Source organism: Cyclopterus lumpus, chromosome 3 (assembly GCF_009769545.1).
Source record: "Cyclopterus lumpus isolate fCycLum1 chromosome 3, fCycLum1.pri, whole genome shotgun sequence".
Classification (NCBI taxonomy): domain Eukaryota; kingdom Metazoa; phylum Chordata; class Actinopteri; order Perciformes; family Cyclopteridae; genus Cyclopterus; species Cyclopterus lumpus.
Genome location: NC_046968.1, coordinates 10882478 through 10905745, shown reverse-complemented (window position 1 = coordinate 10905745; position 23268 = coordinate 10882478). Strand labels below are relative to the sequence as shown.

General features: G+C 43.8%; 3 protein-coding genes across 8 annotated transcripts; 1 reads left to right on the top strand and 2 right to left on the bottom strand.

Moving 5' to 3' along the window:
* Positions 1-4509: 4509 nt before the first annotated feature.
* On the bottom strand, positions 4510-8725 carry adprhl1 (ADP-ribosylhydrolase like 1). The gene is made up of 7 exons (XM_034527878.1): positions 8150-8725; positions 6870-7034; positions 6641-6766; positions 6317-6457; positions 5678-5805; positions 5420-5552; positions 4510-5324 (listed from the first exon to the last, which is right to left on the bottom strand). The coding sequence occupies exons 1-7, from the start codon at positions 8361-8363 to the stop codon at positions 5155-5157; spliced, it is 1077 nt and encodes a 358-aa protein (XP_034383769.1). The 5' UTR covers positions 8364-8725; the 3' UTR covers positions 4510-5154.
* A 989-nt stretch (positions 8726-9714) lies between these two features.
* On the bottom strand, positions 9715-15750 carry dcun1d2b (DCN1, defective in cullin neddylation 1, domain containing 2b). Of its 3 annotated transcripts, none has more exons than XM_034560637.1 (8): positions 15638-15750; positions 13379-13595; positions 13127-13295; positions 12773-12903; positions 12544-12626; positions 12129-12225; positions 11969-12025; positions 9715-10683 (listed from the first exon to the last, which is right to left on the bottom strand). In XM_034560637.1, exons 2-8 carry the CDS (start codon positions 13551-13553, stop codon positions 10538-10540), a joined length of 858 nt encoding a protein of 285 aa, XP_034416528.1. In that variant the 5' UTR covers positions 13554-13595; positions 15638-15750; the 3' UTR covers positions 9715-10537. The 3 variants fall into 3 exon arrangements, with proteins under 3 accessions (XP_034416528.1, XP_034416518.1, XP_034416537.1); XM_034560627.1 differs by lacking the exon at positions 15638-15750 and adding an exon at positions 14841-14932; XM_034560646.1 differs by lacking the exon at positions 15638-15750 and adding an exon at positions 14666-14831.
* On the top strand, positions 15301-22783 carry tmco3 (transmembrane and coiled-coil domains 3). 4 transcript variants are annotated; one of them, XM_034560606.1, is made up of 15 exons: positions 15301-15900; positions 16382-16453; positions 16780-17102; positions 17566-17733; positions 18360-18539; positions 18645-18845; positions 18988-19116; positions 19219-19311; positions 19882-20068; positions 20173-20290; positions 20396-20591; positions 20722-20872; positions 20977-21056; positions 21160-21309; positions 21739-22779. In XM_034560606.1, the coding sequence occupies exons 3-15, from the start codon at positions 16836-16838 to the stop codon at positions 21850-21852; spliced, it is 2034 nt and encodes a 677-aa protein (XP_034416497.1). In that variant the 5' UTR covers positions 15301-15900; positions 16382-16453; positions 16780-16835; the 3' UTR covers positions 21853-22779. The 4 variants fall into 4 exon arrangements, with proteins under 4 accessions (XP_034416497.1, XP_034416482.1, XP_034416489.1 ...); XM_034560591.1 differs by having other exon boundaries at positions 15786-15900; positions 20375-20591; positions 21739-22782; XM_034560598.1 differs by lacking the exon at positions 16382-16453 and having other exon boundaries at positions 15793-15900; positions 20375-20591; positions 21739-22783.
* The last annotated feature ends 485 nt before the right edge of the window (positions 22784-23268 follow it).

Here is a 23268-nt window from a genome sequence, read left to right as displayed (position 1 = left end):
TGTACACATGACATCTATTGCACTTGTGTCTATGGGAGAGGGATCCCTCCTCTGTTGCTCTCACTAAGGTTTCTTCCTTTTTTTGTGGGGGGGGGGGGGGGGGGGTAGGGTAGCGATGTAAGGGCCTTTGGACAGAGGATGTGTACAGATTGTAAAGCCCTCTAAGGCAAATTTGTGATTTTGGGTGAATTTAAATGGTATGAACGGCTTACACAAGTAAAGTATGAAAACCTCTTGCTCTTTTATTGAAAAGGGTGTAAAAGAAGGAAAAGTATCAAAATGATGCAACCTTTACACCCAGTCACCAGATGTCAATGTGTTACATGTGCTAATGAGAACATCTGGAGCAGAGGACCCGTGACTGTTACTCACTTCCAGGCAGGACGACAAGTGTTCAAAGAAATCCTCCAAAACAACCCGCCTGTAGTATTTTAGAAAATGAAAAAGACACATGGTGATAGAAATGTGGTTGGTTGTAGTCAAGTAATGAACACTTGCACTTTTTGGTTTTGTTAATTTCCATAAACACCACAAAGATAATTCAGTGTGTGAGTGTATTAAATGATGTCCCTATCCTCTTTTGATTTGATTGAAGATCATGAAATGGATTATGTATTCCAGTCCCTCATTGAGTAATCAATACACACACAGTTTGTATAAAAAAGTGTACTCATACATTTAAACTCAATCGATGGTTGCAAATACTACGACCATTACCACATTCCACTGTGACAATGATGAATTGATGATGAAGCATTAATAGACTGCTATTATAGTTTTGAGATGTTTATTTAAAAATAATAATACTGTGTAGCTTCTTTTTAGTGAATGAAAAGAGAGTTGAGCATCTGTATCGGTGGAAATAATACAGAATACAGTTAAACTTAAGCAGTGTGACCCTAACAATGACATTATTTGACTTTTGAACGCCTCCCCAGGAGGAGTTGGGAAACGCTGGAGCGAGAGAAGCATGTGGACTTAGCCCCCCCGGATAATGGTTGGATGGATTAACATAGATTTGTATTGAATAACACCTTCAGAGCCGTGTAGAGTCAAACTCGCCTACTAAATAACCCGTTTTCGTTCATGCAGTGTGCTCTACTTGTTCATCCTCCAAATGAATGCAGAAAAGATAATTACACTGATGGTTGTACAACAATAAAAAACATTCATCGAGTCTTTGGACTAAAGTGATCTTTTCTTTTCCTCTCATCCAGATACTGTCGAGTCCTTTCAGGAATTACTATGCAAATACACGGAATGGCCTTTAATACAAGCCTATTGCACCTTCACTTTACTGTATATACATACTGTATATATATATATATATATATTATACATATCCACTGTATACTATATCTGCATTGCACTTTGTTTGTAAATATACTGCGCTCTTTGCACTGCTGGTCGGATGCTAACCGACATTTCGTTGCCTCAGGTACCTGTACTCTGTGCAATGACAATAAAGTTGAATCTGAATCAGAATCAGAATCTGAAATATAAAATAATCTTTGAATCAAAAATCTTGTGATAAACGTATACAGAAGAGAAGTGTTTGCAATGGGGTTTGCATGGGCAAGTGTGGCCCAATATTTATAATATGTAGCTCTTCACTTTCTTCAGCTGTGACTGTGTATACACTGTGTATCATGAAGGTAGATCGTCAGGTACGATTGTGCGTCACTGTGTGTTCGATAGTACTAACCTAGAAAGTAAAGGTGTCAGTAAATCGTATGACTTTGGGTTTATATGTTTGTTTGACTGAAGGATCCCCGTAGTTGATTGTTTTATATTTTGGTCTCTGTTTTAGATTGTCTCTCTCGCGCTGTATCTTTGGCGATGTTACCGCAGACGTCTCTCTGTCTTCAAATGCAGCCTCACGGGCCGCGTCCTCAGAAAGACTTTTTATGTCCATTGTATTTACTTCTTCTTGTCCTCCCTCCCCGACCTCCATGTCCTGTCCATGCGGTCGACCCTCTGCTGGTTTCATTTTTGTTGTTATAAGGGTTTGTGCCTTCACGTTATTAGGAGGACAACGATTACTTCCCCTCGTCGCCAATCCAGTGTTGAAAGCAGTCATGGAAGTATCAGAGTGTGGTGGTGACATTGAGACCAAAGGGGAGGAATGATCAACATCTTGTTTATGTCTACAAACACATGGGATGACATACTTGGGCAACCTTCTCTGAATGCTTACAGCTTCGGGTGTGTGTTCCACGGCTCCGTGGCCGTGGCCTTTACGTGTCAATAGCCCCTCAACTTTGGGCTCTGTAGGGCATCTCCCTTCAGTAGCTGCAGTGGAAGGTTCCCCTGGTTTCATGTTTAGTGGAGCTCTATGAGGAACTTCTGTCCTTAAGTTAGGTATCTTTTCCAAGTGTGAGCTTTCTGATGATTCTACAGAATATAGTCGAGGAGAGGAGTCTACACATGTGGACCACACAGGACAGCAGGTCACGATGGTCGCCAGATGACGCTTCACTTGGGCTTCCGCCTGTGGAAAAAGCCTGTGAGGCTCTGGCAGCGACTGCTCGGTGACGCATGTTAAACACAGCAGCTCTAGATGTGCATATTTTAACTTGCTGGTGAGAGTAGTTTCTTCTCTAGTCTGAATTTCATCATATTCCTCTGACATCCGACCCACGACGTCGTGATCATAAGCCTGATCTTTTATACGGTTTAGTGAGCAGTGAGCTTCAGAGTTTTGAGCCGAGTGCTCGGTTTTCAAATTGTGTTTTTCTTCCAGGTTTGAGTTGACACTTGTTAAAACGGCCTCTGCCGGCAGTTCTTTTGGTTCCTGCCCATTTGTAGTTTGGTTTTCTTTCAACGGCCGTCCCACAGATTTACATTTAATTTGCTTGCGTTGGTTTCGTTTGTGAACAGTGTGATCCAGCCCTTGTCGGAGCTTACTCTCGTGACAAAGCACCCTCTGTCTTACACTACTTGTCACCTTGACTCCTGCAGACGGCTTTTCAGGTGAACATTTAAAGTCGCGCCTCGTTCGTACAGTGGCCATGGACTCAAACCTCTCCATCAGGGAGGATAGGAGGATCCCTCTTCCGGCCGTCATTGGTTTGACCGGCTGTTTCTTCGCCGTGTTCTCGCCCTTTTCTTTTTGCTCAGCCACGGCGAACTTGGCTACGATATCTTTCACTCTGCCCCCCATCTTCAGTCCTTGATCTCTTCTCGTCCGCTCCTTCTTGTGAATCTCGTGCTCACTGTCTTGGCAGTGGTTGGCTTTTCCTGCCTCTCCTCTGCTGGAGGACAGAGGTCCTACCTCCCTTTGGTGGGTGGTGGGAGGTTTGGGTGTGGACCGTATGAATTTGGATTGGAGTAGCTGGAATGTGGTGAGACGGCGTTGTATTAATCCTCCTGCTTTCTGCTCTCCTCCATACCTGTCTTTTTGCGGATCTGTCCAATATTTTTCAGGGATATTAGGACCTGTCTCAGCAATCTTTCCCATGGTCAGTTTATGCTCTTTAGGGAGATGAACAACAGGGCAACTTGCCTGAAGATGCTCAATTCTCTGATCAGGCCAATATGTGTTTCTTTCAACTACAATATCCGACCCTGGCTCCTCCGGGTCTCTGTTGCTGGTGGTCCACCTGGGCAGATCCTGCGTTAGGTAACGCAGAAGACTCTCCAGAATCCCTCGGAGCACAGGATGGCAGTTGCGGTCTCTAACCAACTTCCTCAACACACTGGCATCAGGGCAGATACTGGTTTTCCGAGAATCTGGTCTATGGAGAATAGAGGACATGCATAACTTAATCCCTGTAACCACCTGCAGGTAAGCAAATACCTGATTAGTTACGGTTACCGACAGCAGAGTTGAAGGATGATACCCAAACCCTCACTTAGCCTTTTCACTTTCTTGTACTAGTTTGTGTATTTAGGTAGATAGAGTATCTTAAATAGAGTTTACTGTACTGAATGGAATAATGGCACCACATCATTTTAACAGTTTCTAAATATGGGAACTTAAAGAACGAGTCGCAGTAATCTCCAAAAAGACTGCTTTTTATCTTTTAAGTATAATCTTCAACCTTAGAGATATTTGACTCAATAAACAGTACTTCTACTCGAACTGGATGTGCCAGAAGTCATCCCACCTCTGCAGTGAAGTAGGGGAAATAAAATGTTCAGACTTGAAGTGAAGTGCTCCAGCAGTGTGAACTTGTTACAGGGGATTAGTTCAGGGGGATTGCAGAGAAGGGTTGTGCAGCAAGAAGAGGAAATCGCGTTGGAGACGAGCTGTCCATCAAAAGAAATGTTGTAGTCAAGATAAAGAGAGACAGGCACTTCATGCATCATATATATATTTATGAGTCCATTTTAATGTTCATATCATTAATATTCACAATGTCATGGTGTTTTCACAATATAGTACAGTAATGCCTGATTAGAGCATCACAGTGCAATAATAATAATGGATCACAGTATGGATACAATGACATACTCTACAGTTCAATAACTTTACGCATACAAGTTAAAAAAATTTAAATCCCACCACATGTTGCATGCTTTGAAAAGCCTGTAGATCAAAACTATTAAAACTATTAAAACCTACGGCGGCTAGAGACGTATTTTAAAATCAGTTAGGCTTTATCAAGTTTACACATTGTTTTGAGGAATTAGATACTCCGTTTTAAAGGAATTAGATACTCCATGACTGTGTGCTTCTTGTTAATACAGGTTAGCTTTAGAAAAGGAAAAGGTTAAAATAAAGGTTATAAGAAGCGTTTTCTTTTCCCCCCCCTCCACAGTTCTGTCATTTAATATTTGATGGAGGCAGGTTATTCCTCCCTGGCTGCAACAGAACATGGCCTTTATGCAAACGGATTGCAGACGTAGCTCCTGAGAGACGATCTTATAAGAAATAGGCTGAAGCTCAATACCCTATTGGTCTCCCCTTTCCACTGCCTCAAAACCTATATGGGTGATAGGTGCTGCAACTTTTTCAATTCATGACAGGCCCGTATCAAGCAAAATTCAAGGAGTTGAGGGCAAGAGAGGCAAGGAGAGGACATATGCCACCTAAGATTATGGAGATACTGCCAAGGGACTAGAGGGGAACTTGGGACAAAGGGAAGCAGTTTGACAGCCATGTGCAGTTCCTCTGATAGCCAGCAGGGTTCAGGCCAGTGAAGAGCAGGTTTACTTGTCTAGGCACTTCTCGGCAGATGCTGCTTTGTAAAGCTTTTCTCCCAGCTCCTCCAGGCGCTCTCTTTTGTCCAAATCCTGGTACAGTCCTGGGGGAACCTGACTCAGGCCGTGCATGAGGCCAAAGAGACACCCTGCGATCAGGCCGGTGGCTTCACTCTCACCTAAAAAGAAAAAAACAGCATTTTCACAGAAGTCACAGTGAGCAGGCCGAGTGTTTTTATCCTTCCGTTTTATAAAATGTCATGCAGGTTCTCACCTCCATGGAACATGGCTCGTTTACACAGTTCTGCCCAGTCACTGCCAGCCGCCAGAAGGGCATCGTAGGCTATCATGGGGGCATCATGGCCTCTGCGTCCCGCACGGCCCTCTGAGCTCCAGCGCTTATACATCTGTATGAACGAGGACAGAGTGAAGGCAGCACACTGCTCCTGTTAGGGGTTTTGTTAACCTGCATGTAAGCTTTTTTTAATGTATGTATTTATTTGTGTGCGTGTGAGAGGTAGGCAGGATTTACTTTGTCTGTCTCCTCAACATCATAGGGATCAGGGAACGAAGGTTTGTTCTGTTCTTCCATCTCAATCTCTCTCTCTTCCAGGTAAAACTGCCACTTGGCCTCAAAGTAAAACCAGTTTTCCTGATACTCTGCATATGAGTGCACAAACACATATTACTGTTTTTTCACGGAAAAAGGCCACTTCAGAAATAAGTTTAAAAAAGAAAAGAATGAATATGAGGTGTTTTGACAGATTTCAAGAACAAGTTGTCATATTTGGGCCTTTTGAGATCAGAAATTATCTTGAAATAAGCTGGGAAAACTAATTTTGAGCAATATTTCACTAGTATGTGTATTGCTCAAAAGTAGACAGTTTTCACTTAACATATTCAAGATGTACATTATTGTCTCTTGTCTCTTAATCTCAGTGAAATGTTACTTGTTAGGTTATTGCGTCTTGTATTATGTGATATTTTGAATAATTATTAGACAAATATACTTGGTAAGATTTTGCAGCGCATCTGATGGTCATACTATCTCAGAAAACTGTTGTGACAAACTTATATTGAGTGTTTCTACAAAGAAGCTTCAGTTGACCTGGATCAATCAACCATACTGTAAAACGACGTGTCACCAACGCAGACAGAAACGCAGTCTCACCTGACATGTGTCGAATGGTCTTCCTGCAGTACTCCACAGCCCGAGGAATGACCTTCATGAGGTCGCGACCCCAAGTCACGGGAGCTTTCCCCTGGATCGCATAGGAGGCAAACAGGGCCGTCGTCAAGGAGCCGAGGAATCCTGAAGAGGGACACCACAAGTCACTGCACCGATTCTGTCTACTGACATGTCAAACTCACCAGATAAGCAATAAGTAAATACTCATTGCAGGTAAAATGTTGAATAGTTTATCAGCATAACTATAATCAGCCTGCAGGTTGATAAGATGTGTGCGGGTAAGTTAGAGACTGCCAACATTGTCACCTGTGGGATGGTTGTGGGTCATTCTGCCGATCTCAATGCTGACCTCCACCAGGTTGTCTATTCTCTCAGATTGCCAGTATCTCATTCCCACACACATGGCCTTGGCAGCTGCCCCAAAGCCAGACCCTGAACACAGACATGTGTGCACACATCCAGACACACATTTTGATATACTAAAATAGTGTTTAAGTATATATTTTTAAAATATATATATAAAATCTCCAATGACCTTTTTCATTGAAGGGTGTATGCCAGGCGAGCAGGAAGTTGTGAGGTTTGAGGTGAATGCAGCCCTCCACTGTGGCAGGATCAGGGGCTCTGCCCTGGAGAGACACCGTGGCTTCAACATAGAGACGCACCAGCTCCCGATAGAGATCCTCCAGACACCAGTAATCTGGACACACGCACACACACAGTGACAGAGTCATTCATGATTGGCATGCAAGGCGAGATGAGTGGTGCTGCGCTGGGCTAAATTTAGCCTTAGCCTGCCACGCCACAGATTAGGACCAGCATGCCATCGGGGCGAGCGGAGTCACTTCCACACACCAAGAGGTCAACGGGGATCCACAAGCGGACCCCACAGCCCTCTTGCTAGTTAGTTTATGTGTATACTGTTTCGTTTCTGCCTATGTGGACAAAGACTCTGATGAAAGATGGGGATTTACACATTCTTGACTGGACTGTGGTTCAGATTCTGTTACACAGCGGCTGAGGGAGTCTTAATGTCAAATTCTTCAATCAATGTGTGTAAGTAGGAGGGAGTTGAGGAAAAAAACTAATTCAAGTTTTGTTCCCAGCTTCAAATAAGAACGTGTAACTATATATCTGCTGTTAACCTTTACTTTTACACACTGTTTGCTGGTAAGAAGATTGGTAAAGCAAACAACCACATTCAACACATCCATTCCACTCCGTGGGTTGTATGTGTGCCGCCATGATGGAATGTGTCTAAATAGGGTTTCCTAATCTCAATAGATGTCACCACCATTTCACAGTGCCGCTGTCATTGGCTTGGAACCGCATCTGCAGCCAAATATGATACCGGTAGATTATGAAGGAGTCTGACCTGCTATTGTTTAGGAAAGGAGAGCTGAGGATCAGCTTTTCCAAAGTAGTCTATTTTGAACCTTTCTGTCCTGGCAACTCCTGGACACCCTGCGGGGGCTTCAGGTGGCATTTGAGTAATCTGTATTTAGGCTTTTATTGACATTTTATCTTTGATGAACCATGTGGCAATAATGGATTATGATACGTCAGCAGATTGTCATTCAAATACAAGTCTGCATCTATTAGCATCTTCCTTCGACTGTATAGAAGAAGCTATTTTTGTCCTCTTAAATAATATACAGGCCTGACGTGTCTAAATTTGATTGAACAAACAGATAAAGATGATTGATTAATTTTGTGTGAAGTTAGACAGAACAAAGAAGCAAATGAGTGTGTACTCTTTTGCTATGATTTCTGCTCTCTAATCTTTCTCTTTGACAATCATCAAATCATATGTACCTGTTACCAGTGCTTCTGCTGTGGTGATGTGCATCAGCGTTGCGTCACTCAGGGGCCAGTTGTCAGGGTCCACTTTCAGGGCCCCAAGTCCCCCCAGAGAGGCCAGTTCCTCCTGGATCTTCTTGCCTGAGATGCAGCCTTCCCAGCGGCCCTTTCGGTAGCCCAAGGCATCACCAACGGCTCCCAGAACCATGGCTGCCTTGAATTTGTCCATGACACTGGGCTCCGCTCACGTTGGCTCAACCGGCTGTAAAACGATCTTCTCCTGGGATTTAGATGCCTCCTTCCAGCTGTACTTGTTCCTCCCCAGCTCAGCAGACTCAACGTCACAGAACAATGCAAACAGAACAAACTCTCTTGTCCCAAAACATCCTGCAGAACTTCACACAGCCTCACCAGCCTTTTGACGTGGATGTGCCCCGGACCTTTCTACATCACAAGCTTGACCACCTACCCACCCTCAGAGCCCTCGTCTAGTTTCTCATCAGTTGTCCCACACACAAACACGCACCCTCAGTAACAGGGGCGGGTGCACACGCGCACACACGAAAGCATTGCGTTATCAGACGCAGCTTCTTTGTGTTGGGCAGCGGGGAGTTCAGCTGTGATCAGGTGTCTCCTAAAAAGGCAATCCCCATGGCCCTAAAGCCGAAAAGCTGGATGGCGGGGTGTGGAGTGATAATGGGAAAAGATGCTAATGAGCTGCTGGGCTGGAGCCTGTCAGCTGGTGCTGGACCTTGTTGACATCCCAGCCGGCCCTGTGGGAGAAGGGTAAGTATGGAGCATCATCCCTACTCCAGGAGACTCCTCCTCTATTGCAGCTCAACGCTTTACATCACTATTTTAAATGTCGTTATTCATCTCCTCTCCAGCTATGTGCACTGCAGCCAATGAGTTCCCCTGCTTCTCAGTTTCTTCACCTGTCTTGATGGTAACCCTTTTGACACAATCAGTTTTTATTTTTTAATGATTTATCTGTTGGTGAATGTCACCATGAACATACCCAGAGTAACAGTAGACAAAGCATTACCAGGGGAGCCAATGATGATATGCAGCAGGAATGCAACCTGATAAGGGACAACTGTTACCAAGCTGACATTTTTTTTCTTCTTCTCTCTCACACACGCACACAGAGATTTTTTTTATTTCAATCCTTAGTGCCATTACTTTCTTCTGGGCCTCTACTGGACTTCTGCGTATCATAAATGTCTAGCTGAACTCCACGTGATCATTGTATTGACCCTTTAGTGGGACCATAACGTAGAAACATTTCGCTATAATGTAACTAATACACATTTTCTAAATACAAACTAACAAAATAACATTCTTGTCTGGGTGAAGTTTTCTTTGATACAATAAGAATCAGTGACACAGAGCACGTTTTGCTGCAATTTTGCATTCATGTTCATCTTGATTTTAGAAAAATATGAATATCGGGACACTGATTTCAGCACAACACACAATGCTGCTGAGCAGCGTTCAACATCTTTGTGTCGGACAACGACACACACATTTGCTGTCAGAACTCACTGCTGTTCCTACAGAGGTGCGTCGTTTACAAGGCTGTTAAAAACAACATGCTTTATTGACAACTTTTCTTGAAGAAAACAATGTACGGTATATGCTTCTGTGACAAAACATAACAACACAATTTCATTGTCGGCAAAATTAATACTGTTTTGATAAGAATGATCTGCACGACTTGAAACAGTTGACCACACATTTGACAAATAGAAACGTACCAAATGCAACACGTCAGCGAACCGAATACTTGCTTTTGAAACACGGACGATGTCGGACCGTGACGTCAACAACAACAACAACAACAACCAAACTGGGAAACGCTTTCACACCATCGTGCCGTCTCGACCGAGAAAAGTTTGTGCACAACTTTTGACAGTCAGAAAGTCACACTCGATGTTTCATTCCAACTCGACTAGTTACAACAATGTGACATGTTTACCAGCTGCTACGACAGTGACTGTTTTACAGACATGATGAAGCTGGCGTCTTTGACGGAAATCATAATAACGCTGATTTGCCTCAATTTCATGCACACCAATAGTTTATGACTGTCCTTCTGCTCTCTCTCTCTCTCTCTCTCACACACACACACAGTAAAACCAAAGGCAATTATTCCCCCTGTAGTTGATGAGTAATGAGACATTTGATACAGGGAAACAATCCACCCTTATTTCAACACAAGGCAAAGGTCTTATCGCGGTGTAAACAATTGGGAGAAAGAAAGTTGGCATAGTTTGATGGCGATATACTGATGCAAGCGCAGGAAGCCGCCTGCTGCTCACCGTGACCGGGAGAGGAAGACTGGTACCTGAGCTCTACCTTCTGTCGCACTCTCTAGCCAAGAAAGCGGGCCGCAGCGAGTGTTCATGATGACATTTGAAGAGCCACACTCAGTCTCGTACGAAAGAGAAGCATCGCACCCCTTGATGGCAGCAAAGGCATTGTTCTCAAAGTGACGTCGTTTTTCTCTTTCGGAGTTCTGTGGCACTGATCCGTGGAGAGCGACAGACCTAAAACATCACACGGTGTAAACAAACTGTTAAAAATGAATCGGCGCCGGGATGCAGATGTTCATTTTTTTTTTTTTTTAAATAGTCTAATGTGTCTGTGAAGCCACGTTCAACTGAACTGAAGAGCTCTGTAGCTTAGTGCTGCCTGATAAAAGAAAACCTACAACAGAAAGAAAGTGTAAAATCAGTGCAGTTTGTAGAGTCGGCAAAATCACCCGGAAAATAGAAAACTGTCACTCTGACAAACTCTTTGTGTACAGCAGCTCACACACACACACACACACACACACACACACACACACACACACACACACAGAGAGCAAAACTAACGTCAACCACATATGTAATGCAGAAGAATTTTAAAAAGGTGAGGATCCTAAAAAGCTTCTTATGTAGTAATCATGATGATAAATGCCCCAATGTGTTCCTCTAAAGCTGAATCTATTCTTACTCCTATGGGTGCAGCTGTCACAACGGGGATTCGGCTGGTGCCGAGCTAGAAAAGCAGGCCGCTCTCCCAGTTCTCCGTGAGAATAGAAAAATGTTCCACTGTCGCTCAATTTGGGTAAATCCTTTCTTTTTTTCTAACACTCTAATAATAGTCCAACCAAATAAAAAATATTTAGCATTGTATTGTAATAGGGTCAATGTGTTTAACCCCCAACCCTAAAACACACACACTTCTTCGCTCTCAGTGTGATTGTTAGAGAGCTACACATTCACAATCTCAGTGAAAATAACAGACCCCCCCCCCCCCCCTTGACGTCCGTGGCACTGCTTCGCGCTAGCTGACAGAAACATGCAGATTTCAAAACACACTGTTCCATTCACAATTGAGGCCACATCCCACTGTATCCAGAACTTAATCCCCTGCGTGTGCTGAGAGTTCACCGTCACTGACCCTCCTCACTGTGCCGAGGGTGCAGGTCGGTGAGCCAAGTCCGCAGCAGCAGTTTTGTAGCCACGCCCCTGGGTGACCGATCATTTCCATATTGCAATTTCAAAAAGGTCCGTCCTTGCCAAACAAAACAAAATAACTATCTCCGTCCTGTTGATTCCCCTTCCCCTTCCTCTCCTCTCCGAACTGGTGTTTCGTGGTCACTCCCCCCAGTCAAGGCGTCGTATGCAGAACGACAAGCTGCAGGACAGGCTGATTGAGAAGAACTCTCTTTTTGGCTCATTTGTATAAAAATCCTCATTCAAAAAAAAAGAAGTAAATTGGGAGAAACACAAACTCCGTTCGCTGCAAGACGCCGGGGCAAACACTATGTCATGTTGCGCTTACTCGTCACAATCGGCCGAGCAAACTCCACAAAGTCATCGATGAGGACGGGCCAGGCCCCTGAGAGGGGACAGAGAGGAATAACAGAATATTAGCTACTTGAAGAAGGACTGTGTGTGTGTGTGTGTGTACACATCACTTTGTCCTGCTTTCACAACCTCACCTTCCTCATCATAGTTTGACATGTCGTCCGTGATCATGTTGCCGAAGTCCAGGAGGAGGTTCCACGTGTCCTTGGGGATGGAGCGCTTGTGATGCTCCTGAATGCAGCACGGCAACGGGAAAAGAGCGAGAATTAAAAGTGAATACAATATTAGAAATCCCTGTGCATTGAAAGTCAACGTATGTATTCTCTGGTTATTTTTGTAAGCTGTTGTTTGTGGCGTTGTTGTATTTGACTGTATTCTGTCAACGTGTTTGTTTTTTCTTCTTCATATGTAGTTTGAAAATGAAATGGACAGAAAATGGCCCTTAAAAATCTAAAAAAATATTTTTTAAACTATCGATACATTTTTGTAATGTCCCGCTGTCATACTAAAAATAAATAACAGGGTGAAAACAAAGACTTCCTCTCTCACCAGCAGGAAGCGGTTCCAGAGATCCAAAAACTTGAAGCGACCTGTGAGAACTAGATTCCAGTAAGCAACAGCCATCTCGAGGTCTGGGACACAAAGTAGAGTGCGATTTTCAACTTTTCTATTATTATTACAATTTTGTTTGGTCTTTTTGAATAAAATAAGAAATTGGCCAAAACCCAATGTCACAAGCGTTTCTTTTTCTACATGCCCTGAGGTTCCTAATGCTTACCTAAACCTTTCTGGCCGGGGTTCTTGGCAAAGTTAAAGGTGAACTGGTAGAAGTCTTTGAACTTCCCTGTGTCTTTCAGGTCCTGCTCTTGTCTGGGGAGGACCGCCTTGAGTTTCTCAGGACTGTCACAGCTAGACGAGGCAGAGAGAGAAAATAATCCTGTTATTATGTGCTGCGCGCACAAACCGTATTTAAAAACAGCAGAGCCTTATTACTATGTTCGTTGTCGTAGGACACTCACATTTAACAGAATATTTTAGAACCAATATTTGGGCTCGGTTTAAATCACACCTTAACAAACATATCCTTAACGTGTCAAAGATTGTGGATTTCAGTGTGATCCGTGTTGCTCACCCGAGCTCAGCCATGCCATCCAGGAACTCTTTCCTGCTGAACTCGCACTGCGTGGCCGCTCTGAACTTCCACGCCACCACGAGTATGCTCATGCTCGCCGGGTCCAGCATCAGGTCGTCACAGAACTGCTGGATCCCGTCGATACCTATCTTGTTCTCATCCTGGGGGTCTGCAAAGACAGCCGAGAAGAGTGAGCAAAACAGGGTCGAGCAAACTGCGCCGATACCAAACTGGAGCTCTGTGAACACCTGCCTTTGTATCGGTTGTAGAGCTGCTCCAGCTTCTTGCGGTCCACTGTGGTTTTCATGGATTCTTTGTAGTAGAGGTCTGGATTCTGGAAGTAGTTGTCTGTGGCGACCTCTAGTTTCCAGTCATTCTGCGTCAGGCAGTACACGGCCGTCCTCTCCCCGGCCTGCGTGAAGGACATGAACTGCCGAACCTTGTCCTTCTGCGAAGACTTCAACTTGTGCTGCAAAACAAGCAGGAACACAAGGTAGGTGCAGGGCTGCAGTGGCCTGTTAAGGCCTCTCTCACACACACACACACACACACACACACACACACACACACACACACACACACACACACACACACACACACACACACACACACACACACACACACACACACACACACACACACACACACACACACACACACACACACACACACACACACACACACACACACACACACACACCAGAATACTACCGGCCCACATTGGTTGGGAACATGCACCCTATCAACTGCAATATTAAAATACTTAAAAGCTGAATTTTGACAGAGGGCTTTGAGGATATGTTAAAAGGGCAGAAGCACTCGGTGTTGTTTTGACTGTGCATTCGGTGTGCATGTAACCAAATAAATAATCAAATGATCACAAACTAAGTGCTACAGTACACGCAACCGGATCCCTGGGGGACTGGACACCTGGGACAGGTGGGGATCCATCCTCGTTAAATGGGATGCACAGACATACATGACGCCATTTGCACAACACACAGCCGGAACTTTCTAAAGATTTGATTTGATTTGTGTTCAAATATCCGGGGCTGGAAACTAGTTCCTGCACTCAATCTGCACACCAACACAGTTGGAGCTGGATTACGCGTCAGTAACACGTGCCGTGACCATAAGATCTGGTGACTTAGAAAAGTAAGACTCGTACCACGGGAGGTACAATGTAACAGCCGACACATTAGTAGAACTATTGCATTACGGGAAACGAAAACACTGTCACTTCCCAAATGCACCGCCACCGGGTTCCGTTAGTTGACCGAAATACCTCATCGTGTTCATTTGATCGAGCCGGTCATCGGGAGGATCGCACGTCTTTGCAGAAAAGCAGACCTGACCCACTCGATGATCAAACGGCAAATTCACCGTGACAGGCCGGGGTTTGGTGACCCAGTTTTTCTAGGAAGGGGGCCGTCTGATCCTGCAGGCTCTCTGCTGACCCCGGGACGCCCCACAGGCTCGTTACCAAAAAGGGAAAGGTACGTGCGGCGAGTGCCCGATCTGAAAATACCAACAACTGACCTTCCATTTCCCTCATATTCCCCGACACACATCACCCTGTCAATGCGACACTTGGCCGAGGACACCCCGACCCCCTCTATCGGCGTGTCCCCCTCGCGGTAGTGATTGTCGGTGTTTGGACTTGTTTAACGGAGTTAAACAATTGCCCTGGTTCCTCATGTTTGATCTTACCTACCATTTTATCACACGCTGTTTTGGCCCACTTGGTATCAAATTACCCCTGGTGCGCATGCGCGAAAAGAACTGCGCTACCGTCGGGGCACCTGGTTCATGGGAAATGTAGTTCTGTAAGCGCTGACATGCCACAGGCCCCGAGTTTTGTATAACACCGTAGCTTGATGCCTTTCTGCGGTAATAGACACCTGTTTCAGGACGAATTCTTACTTTGTTCTCAAAGTGAACAATACTGAAAGACATCTAAGGCACAATGTCACACGACTTTATATCAAACGGTCTCTTAGCAACACATTACACATGTTTTTGAGTGAGCATGACATTTGATGAAACTCGTTTTTGTTTTTAAAACAAAATTGTATAACGTTACGTAACCATTCAAATTAAAATTGGGTAACTGAGCTGTTGACGCGGTCGAGCACCTGAAAAACTACAACTCCCATATCAAAGCTGATCAAATGTTTCGGAAGTAATCTGAAAATCAAAGTTATCTCGACGCTATTATATCCGAAAACAAATGTGACAGCGGCTTGTCCAACATTGTTGACGTCACACCGTGACACGTCTCGACGAGCCGTGTTCAAAGTTGCTGGTTTTAATGCACTAACTGATTGTTTAGCCAGCGTGAGCGAAGTTGCGTTAGCTCTGCCGTCGGTGTCACGAGAGCGCGCGGGCTCGGCTGGCTGGAGCTGTTCTGACAGCTCTCTAACGTAGCTTTACAGCTTCGGAACACACTAACGGGTTGAACCCGACAGACGACATACTCCCACGGGGTTCGACAACGGGCGTCGCACCTACCTGGACGAAGCACCGCTAACTGTTCCCTCTGCTGGCTCGGGTACTGACAGCGACGTTTGGAGGGCGAAGTAAACATGAAGTTGGTCGCCAAGTGAACCGGTGAACGCCTGCACCGACGCAGGCTTCAGCTATGTGGCAGAGGGGAGGAGTGGGGTGTCGGTGGTGGTGGTGAAGTACAACAGCATGATTGTTCCCTTCTTCCTCGGCTTCTCCTTCAGTCGTGGAGGGGAGTTGAGAGCCAGGACGGTGCACACATTTCGCAGGTAGTCGCAGCCGTTCTGTATTTATCTTTCGCCCTTCATGTGCTCGGTGAAAACATCCGAGTCATCTGTGTTTGGGACATCAGACTAATTCATAGTTTCACCTCCCCTCGGGGCTTCCTGACGTACCAGTCACGTCTGGGGTCTGTGTGTTCTGCTTTCTATGATGTTACTCTTGCCTGCCATGTTTTATGTTATATTTGTATTGTAGTGATGGCATTGTCTTTCCTATTTACAGGCTTTTAAAAATGTATTCAGCTGTTATTGGAAAGTAAATGTATTTAAAAAGTACTGTACTTCATAACATGTTTGAGAGGCTTGTATTTAAGTGTTAATTTCCCACCATATGTCACTATATGAGTGCTACTTGTTACATTAGTTTTTACACACACAACAGTTGTATGCGATCAGCTTGTGAAATATGACTCATTGTAAATAGATGAATCCAGCTAACAGGAAACCTGCTGTTGATTTCTTGCAACAGTGCCTGCAGTTCAATCCAAGAAAGGAGGACGTAGGAGGAGTTTGGAAAGTAAACATCACTCATGCTCACAAGGTGCGGTCCTGCTTGAGAACAAGTTGAATGCACCCAGTCATTTATTTGTAAGCAAGCACACGGTGTCGGGAGACACAGGAGGACATGCTGTGTCCAGTAAAGCAGTTTCCTAAATTGGCAGAATAGCAGCATACTCTGACATTTCTGTACACGGGGAGGTGCTCAGTCAAGTGCACTTAACACATAACTACAAGGTGCAATTAGCTACTAAAGCAGCCAGTGGAGCAGTTTTTAGCCAACATTGTTTAAACAGGAGTAAATCATCTGCAGATTTATTGAGCTATTGATGTTTGTAACAACCATGCTCTTTCTTTTTCTCTTCCCAGATCTCTTTCTCTTCATCAATCTTCACACCCTGGTGGAGACGGAAGTAGTGGTTTGGATGCAGGTCATGTGTTGGCTGCTATGCCTTGGCACGGCGGGGGCACTTGTCGTGCTGCAGAAGGACCAGAAGGACCAGGTGGCCCAGCGCGCCATCAAGCTTTATCCGAGCAAAGGGGCCACACATGGCCACAGCTGGGTGACCAGCAACTGCAAGCGGCTGGTGGGACTCCTGCGTCAGAATAATGTGGTTGTCAGGAAGCTGGCAGCCGCTGCTGATGCTGTCAGACAAGACCAGACCCTTTCAGAACCAGAAAGACTCTTCCAGGTACCAGACTGACAATACATACCAGACGGAGCAAAGGGCCGCTAGAGATTTGTAGGGAATGTTTAGCTTTATTTTGTACAACCCTTGTAAAGTAGGTGTCTTTGTCTCTTTTGTGTGTTGACACAATAGCTGAACAATTACACCTGTTCACATGTACAGAGGTGGTGCCGTAGTTGTATTGGAGCTACAACTTGTAATTATTTTCATTATTCATCCATCAGTCAATTTCTATTTTTAATCTTGTGTTTTAAACAAGAGCCGCTCTGTCCAACTATCAGGTCAAAATGAAAGTATACAAAATGTACAATGATTTAAAACAGAAAAAGCAGCATAATCTCAAATTAGATGAAGACACGTAAACTTCTCTTGTGTAGTGTTTCAAAAAGACGATCCTATACCGGGGCCTCCGTTAAAGAGTCAGATATTTTACTGCTGTTACCGGTATCTCTCTGTTTGCGTTCAGGTTCACACGCTGGAGATTTTCCAGAAGGAGATGAATGAGAGCGAGCACCTGGTGTTTCAGGCGGTGCACGGCCTGCAGAGGGCGCTGCAGGGAGACTACAGGGATGTGGTTAACATGAAGGAGAGCAGCAGGCAGAGGCTGGAGGCCCTCAGGGAGGCAGCCATAAAGGTGAGGTGCTTCATGGAGACGAAGATTGGGGTTTCTCATACAAAACACATGAAATAGAAACACATCTCGGCAAAAGGCCTAGAATCAATGGTGATGGTAATTCAATATTTGATTTACTTATTAATTAGTGATTTAAATAATAACAATATTTGTTTAGTTAATTGATAATTTTTTTGGTCTCTAAAATGTCAAAAATAATAAACTGTCCGTCACAGATTGTGGAAGTCCAAAGTGATGTCTTGTCTTGTTTTGCCGAGCAACAGCCTTAAACTCAAGAGATGTTAGATTTAAAAACTAAATTGAAACACAAAAAAGCGGGATGTGGATCCAAACAACATTTGCCTTTTTTTTTTTTTTGCTTGACTAAACAACTTAAATAACTGATCGATTTATTAAAAAAAGATCGATCAAATAATTTAACACTAGCTTCAGTTCTAGATTATATCGTTGTTGTCCAAATGAATGATTTCAGGCAGATCGTAATTTAAAACTATCAACATATCATATTTTGATGTACGACAATAGCAGAGAAATGTTACGATATTTACTTCAACCACATCGCCCACCCCTTTTTGTAAAGCTCCTTGCTAATACACACCTGTCTATTGGGCTTTCTTACCCTTCAGGAGGAGCAGGAGTACGTGGAGCTGGTGGCTGCTGAGAAGCACCAGCAGGAAGCTGTTAAGAGCGCTTTAGCCCAGAATAAGACTCTGTCCATGCTGGATGAGATCCTGGAGGGCGTCAGGAAGGCAGCAGACCGGCTGGAGGAGGAGATCGAGGAGCACGCCTTCGACAACAACAAACAGGTCAATTCATGTTGTTGATACCAACAGACTTGTGATTGCAAAATAAACATTCTTGTTAGACAAAGCATCAAATTGCGCCTCCTTCTATGCTCACCGTTCTTGCAGATGAAAGGAGTAAACGTAGAAGCAGTGTTGAGAGTGGAGGATGACGAGGAGAATGGAGGGAAGAGGAAGAACAAGTCCAAGCAGAAGGATGTGGAGGATGACCTAGGTCTGAGCATGCTCATCGACTCGCAGAACAACCAGTATGTCCTGACCAAACCCAGAGACTCCACGATGCCAAGAGCAGACCATCACTTCATCAAAGTCAGTTCATTCCTCCCGCTCAGATGAGATCCTTTTTTAATTCAGAAAAAGTGGAAGCTCTGATTAGTTTTGAATCCTCCATAATACGTAGAATAGGACTGTTTCTAATAGTTCGTACAGTTGAGCCGTACTGTGTGTGCAGGACTTGGTGTCGGTGGTGATGCTGTCGCTGCCCTGTGGTTGGATTTGCTCTCTGGTCGGACTTCCTCCCATGTTTGGATATATCATCTGCGGGGTCCTGCTAGGTCCATCTGGCCTCAACAGCATCAAGGTATGTGGTGTGTGTGTGTGTGTGTGTGTGTGTGTGTGTGAGAGAGACTTTAACAACGACACCAGTCTGTGCTAGTTGTTCATGTCAGTGTCTGTCTTGCAGTCTATGGTCCAGGTGGAAACTCTGGGGGAGTTGGGTGTGTTCTTCACTCTCTTTCTGGTGGGATTGGAGTTCTCACCTGAGCGACTCCGAAAGGTAAACAAGATGGATTTGAGTTTAAAGTTGTGCAATAAAGTCCTTTTTTATCAAAGTTTAATTTTGCAAGCAGTGCAAGACTTTTAAGACGTAAGCAGCTCACACTAATGTCGTGTTTTTTTTATGGGCATGCAAATTTAAATGACCTCAAACTTGGTTTTGATATTGGTGACTAAATGAGCAAGGCGTTGGCTTTTTTTTAACGTCCTTTTTTTTTTTTTCTGTAGAAGCGGAAGCTCTTTAAACATCCAGATTGTTTGATTGTAAGACAGTGATTGTATCTCTCATTGAGGTGACAAATTGCTGATTCATTAATGACTAAATAACCACCAAATAAAATGTTAGATAGTGAGACATTTGATGTTACTTTCCGTGGAAATTGGCCAATATCTGTTCAAAGATAATGTTCATTGAAAATCCTTCTAAATCACTTTATGTCCCTGGATGTTTTAATTGATGACCATTTTTTTCATTATAATTGTCATAGATTATAATATAACTACTTTTTCTTAGTTACGTAGTTCATAAAGTGGGCTGCTACACATACTGTGTGTGTGTGTGTGTGTGTAGGTATGGAAGACATCAGTCCAGGGGTCGTGCTACCTGAGTTTGCTGATGGTTGGGGCCGGTTTGTTGTGGGGACATGTCCTGCATATTCGACCCACCCAGACTGTCTTCATATCCACTTGCCTCTCTCTGTCCAGCACTCCGCTAGTTTCTCGCTTCCTGGCGGGGGGAAGCAGAGGGGACAAAGAAGGTATGTAGATATTCATTAGAAATATTGTTTTCAAAGCAAATCTTGATGACACAATGATCAATAATGTGTGTGTCTGTCTGTGTGTGTGTGTGTGTGTGTGACAGGTGATTTGGACTACAGCAGCGTTCTCCTCGGGATGTTGGTGATGCAAGATGTTCAGCTCGGTCTCTTCATCGCTGTCATGCCGACTATGATCCAGACACAGAAGGGAGACTTGGACAGGTCAGTTTGACGGTTTTCTTTTTTTTTTCTTTTGCGTGTGTCCTCTCTCAACCAAACAGACACACAACTTTTTTTTAAATCTAGTGTTCCCTTTGTGACTCACAGCTTCCTGTTTGGAAGTCTCCACGTGCTTTACCTCCTGGCCCAGGTCCTGGTCTCTCTGGCTGCTGTACTGCTGCTGTGTTTGTTACTCAAATCATTCCTGATTGGCCCGTATTACAAGAAGCTGCATGCTGAGAGCAAAGGCAACAAAGAGATCCTGGTGCTTGGGATGGCAGCGTTTGTCTTTTTCATGCTGACGGTATGCACTTTGCTTTTAACCAGCATTTCTCTACAAACCTCTGATATCGTCTCTTCCTGTGCAGTACTATTTGATCTCCCCTGAAGAAGTTGTTGGTGTTGGTTTCATTTCTCGCTGACTGATACTCTAGGTGACAGAGTTTTTGGATATTTCCATGGAGCTGGGCTGTTTCCTGGCTGGAGCTCTGCTGTCCACACAGGGTCACATGGTTACCACGGAGGTCATGGGATGCATCGAGCCGATCAGAGATTTCCTCGCCATCATCTTCTTCGCCTCTATCGGTCGGACGCTACATGTCAATTGAAGACAGAACTCAGCTTTGTTATCATGTTCCATTTATTGACATAATATCCCTTAATCATCTTGTGTGTTTGTGACGCTGCAGGTCTCCACGTGTTCCCGACATTCGTGCTGTATGAACTCACCATCCTGCTGGTGCTGACGCTCACACTCGTCATTATGAAGGTACAGCGCCGTTTCTCTCTTTTGGCTCCTCTCCGTCTGCTGTTCACCTTTTCCACGCTCTCAGTCCTTCCTCTCTCCACTTTACTCCTAATTTTCCTCCCAGTTCGTGATGGCCGTAGTGGTGCTGTCGGCCATCTTGCCTGCAGGCTCTCGACACATACGTTGGATTGTCTCAGCCGGTCTGGCTCAGGTCAGCGAATTCTCCTTCGTCTTGGGCAGCCGTGCGCGTCGTACTGGCATCATCTCCAGAGAGGTCAGTGACTGTGTGTATGTGTATATACAGTATATGTGTATGTGTATATATATATATATATATATATATGTGTGTGTGTGTGTGTGTGTGTGTGTTTACTCTATATAATGCCATTTTCCTTGGGCCCAAGATTACATTTTAAAATTTTCAACAAGCTTTGTGTTGTCTGGCAAAAGCTATAAATATGCAGCTTAATGATGATGTAAGAGCAGCAAATCCTTGAGAGGCTCGAATCAGAAAATACATAATTTTTTTATTAATGCATGATTTAACAACTGTGTTATTTGAAGGCTGGTCCTGATAGAAAATATGTCAAATCAATTAATAATTTAGCTAAAACAGAGTAGTAAGCTCTGTTTTTTTAGAAAGAAATAGTCCAAAAAATAATAATTTATAATCTATCTACTTTTTACGTCTCCCTCTACTCAGGTGTACCTGCTGGTTCTCAGTGTCACCACCCTCAGCTTGCTGCTGGCACCAGTGCTGTGGAGAGTCACCACACACAAGTGGGTTCCCCGGGCCGAACGCAAAACAATCACATGACCGGCTTCAGGGACAAAAGGTTCCTCGGGAACTCTTTCAAAACCGGCAGCGAGACGAAAGAGTAAAGTCTTAATTCTCCACACGGTTTCTCCACGTCAAGAGCATCAAACCGTGACGATCCAAGAACTGATACTCTATACTGTTGAAGGTCTTATTTAATAACCCATGCCAAAATAATGTTGCAACATGGCTAAAACCCTCTCCGTAAAGGCTCAACATTATCTGACTTTAAAGAATCACTCCATAGTTCACTGGAATAGCACAATGATATCCTTCCAGTGCTGATGTGTTTAATGCATTATGAAGAAATACTTCCTCTCTACTGTCTGTATGAATGAAAGTCAATGGAATTCCTCTTTACTTTTTTTTTTCATTCCTAGCGACCAAATCTGAAGCTTTAACTTCTTTTTTTAATAGAGGAAACTTTGTATTGCCTCCATTTCCCCTAAAAATCCTTACTGAAGTGCAAACTTTCTATCTGCTGTATTTAATCAATGGTACTTTAGTTTATTGAAAATATTGTATGACTGTGAATTAAGCTGTGAGGACAGTCTTTAATGTTACATGAAATATTCATTTTACAAAGACTATACCTGTCTTAGCTATTATGTTTGGCTCTCCATTCTTGTCAAATCTAATAATATATTTAAACTCTGGTATAATATCGTAAACAGTAAATAATGGAGATAATGAAATATTAGAGAGCAGCTCACAAGAAGAGAGAATGCTCATCACAATGAATTTAAAAAGTAAAATCCTGCACTAGTTATTGAATGTCAAACTGTGTCACCTCTGATGTCTGCTTAAATGTCTTAGCGTTCAGAATGTAGAAACGGCCATGGCACAAAGAAAGGCCGTTTTCATTTATTTATTAAAAATAAGATGACAAAGAAGAATTGTCTTGGTTGTACTCCTTGTTTACTCTGTTCCCAGAATGCAGTACTTTCTCTGGAGTATATGAAAATTAATTGTGTAATCGTAGTAAAACAAACAAAAGCAACTAACAACCTAATGGCTCTTTTATCCCCTCTACCAATACGAGTAACTCGCCCTCTCACATTTCTCAGGAATTTCTTGACTTTTTAAAAAAGCTTTCTAATTTACGGCTCTGTTTAGTGTTTTGATTTACAAACATCCTTTTATTCATTTAATTGGCACATTTGAATTGTGTCCAGGTAGTTGGCTCATATTGAGGGTCACCCTCTGTATTGTGCATTGGGCACAGTGTTGATTTCTGAATATACATAACATTCATTCTTCTAACCTTTTGTGTGTGTGTGTGTGAGAGTGTTTGCATAAAGTGTAAACTAAGAACCAACAAACTACACTCAGCAGATTTGTGAGTATAATCATCATCATCATCATCATCCTATTAGCGGTGGTATTGCTGACGGTAACAAGTAAAAAAATACTCTC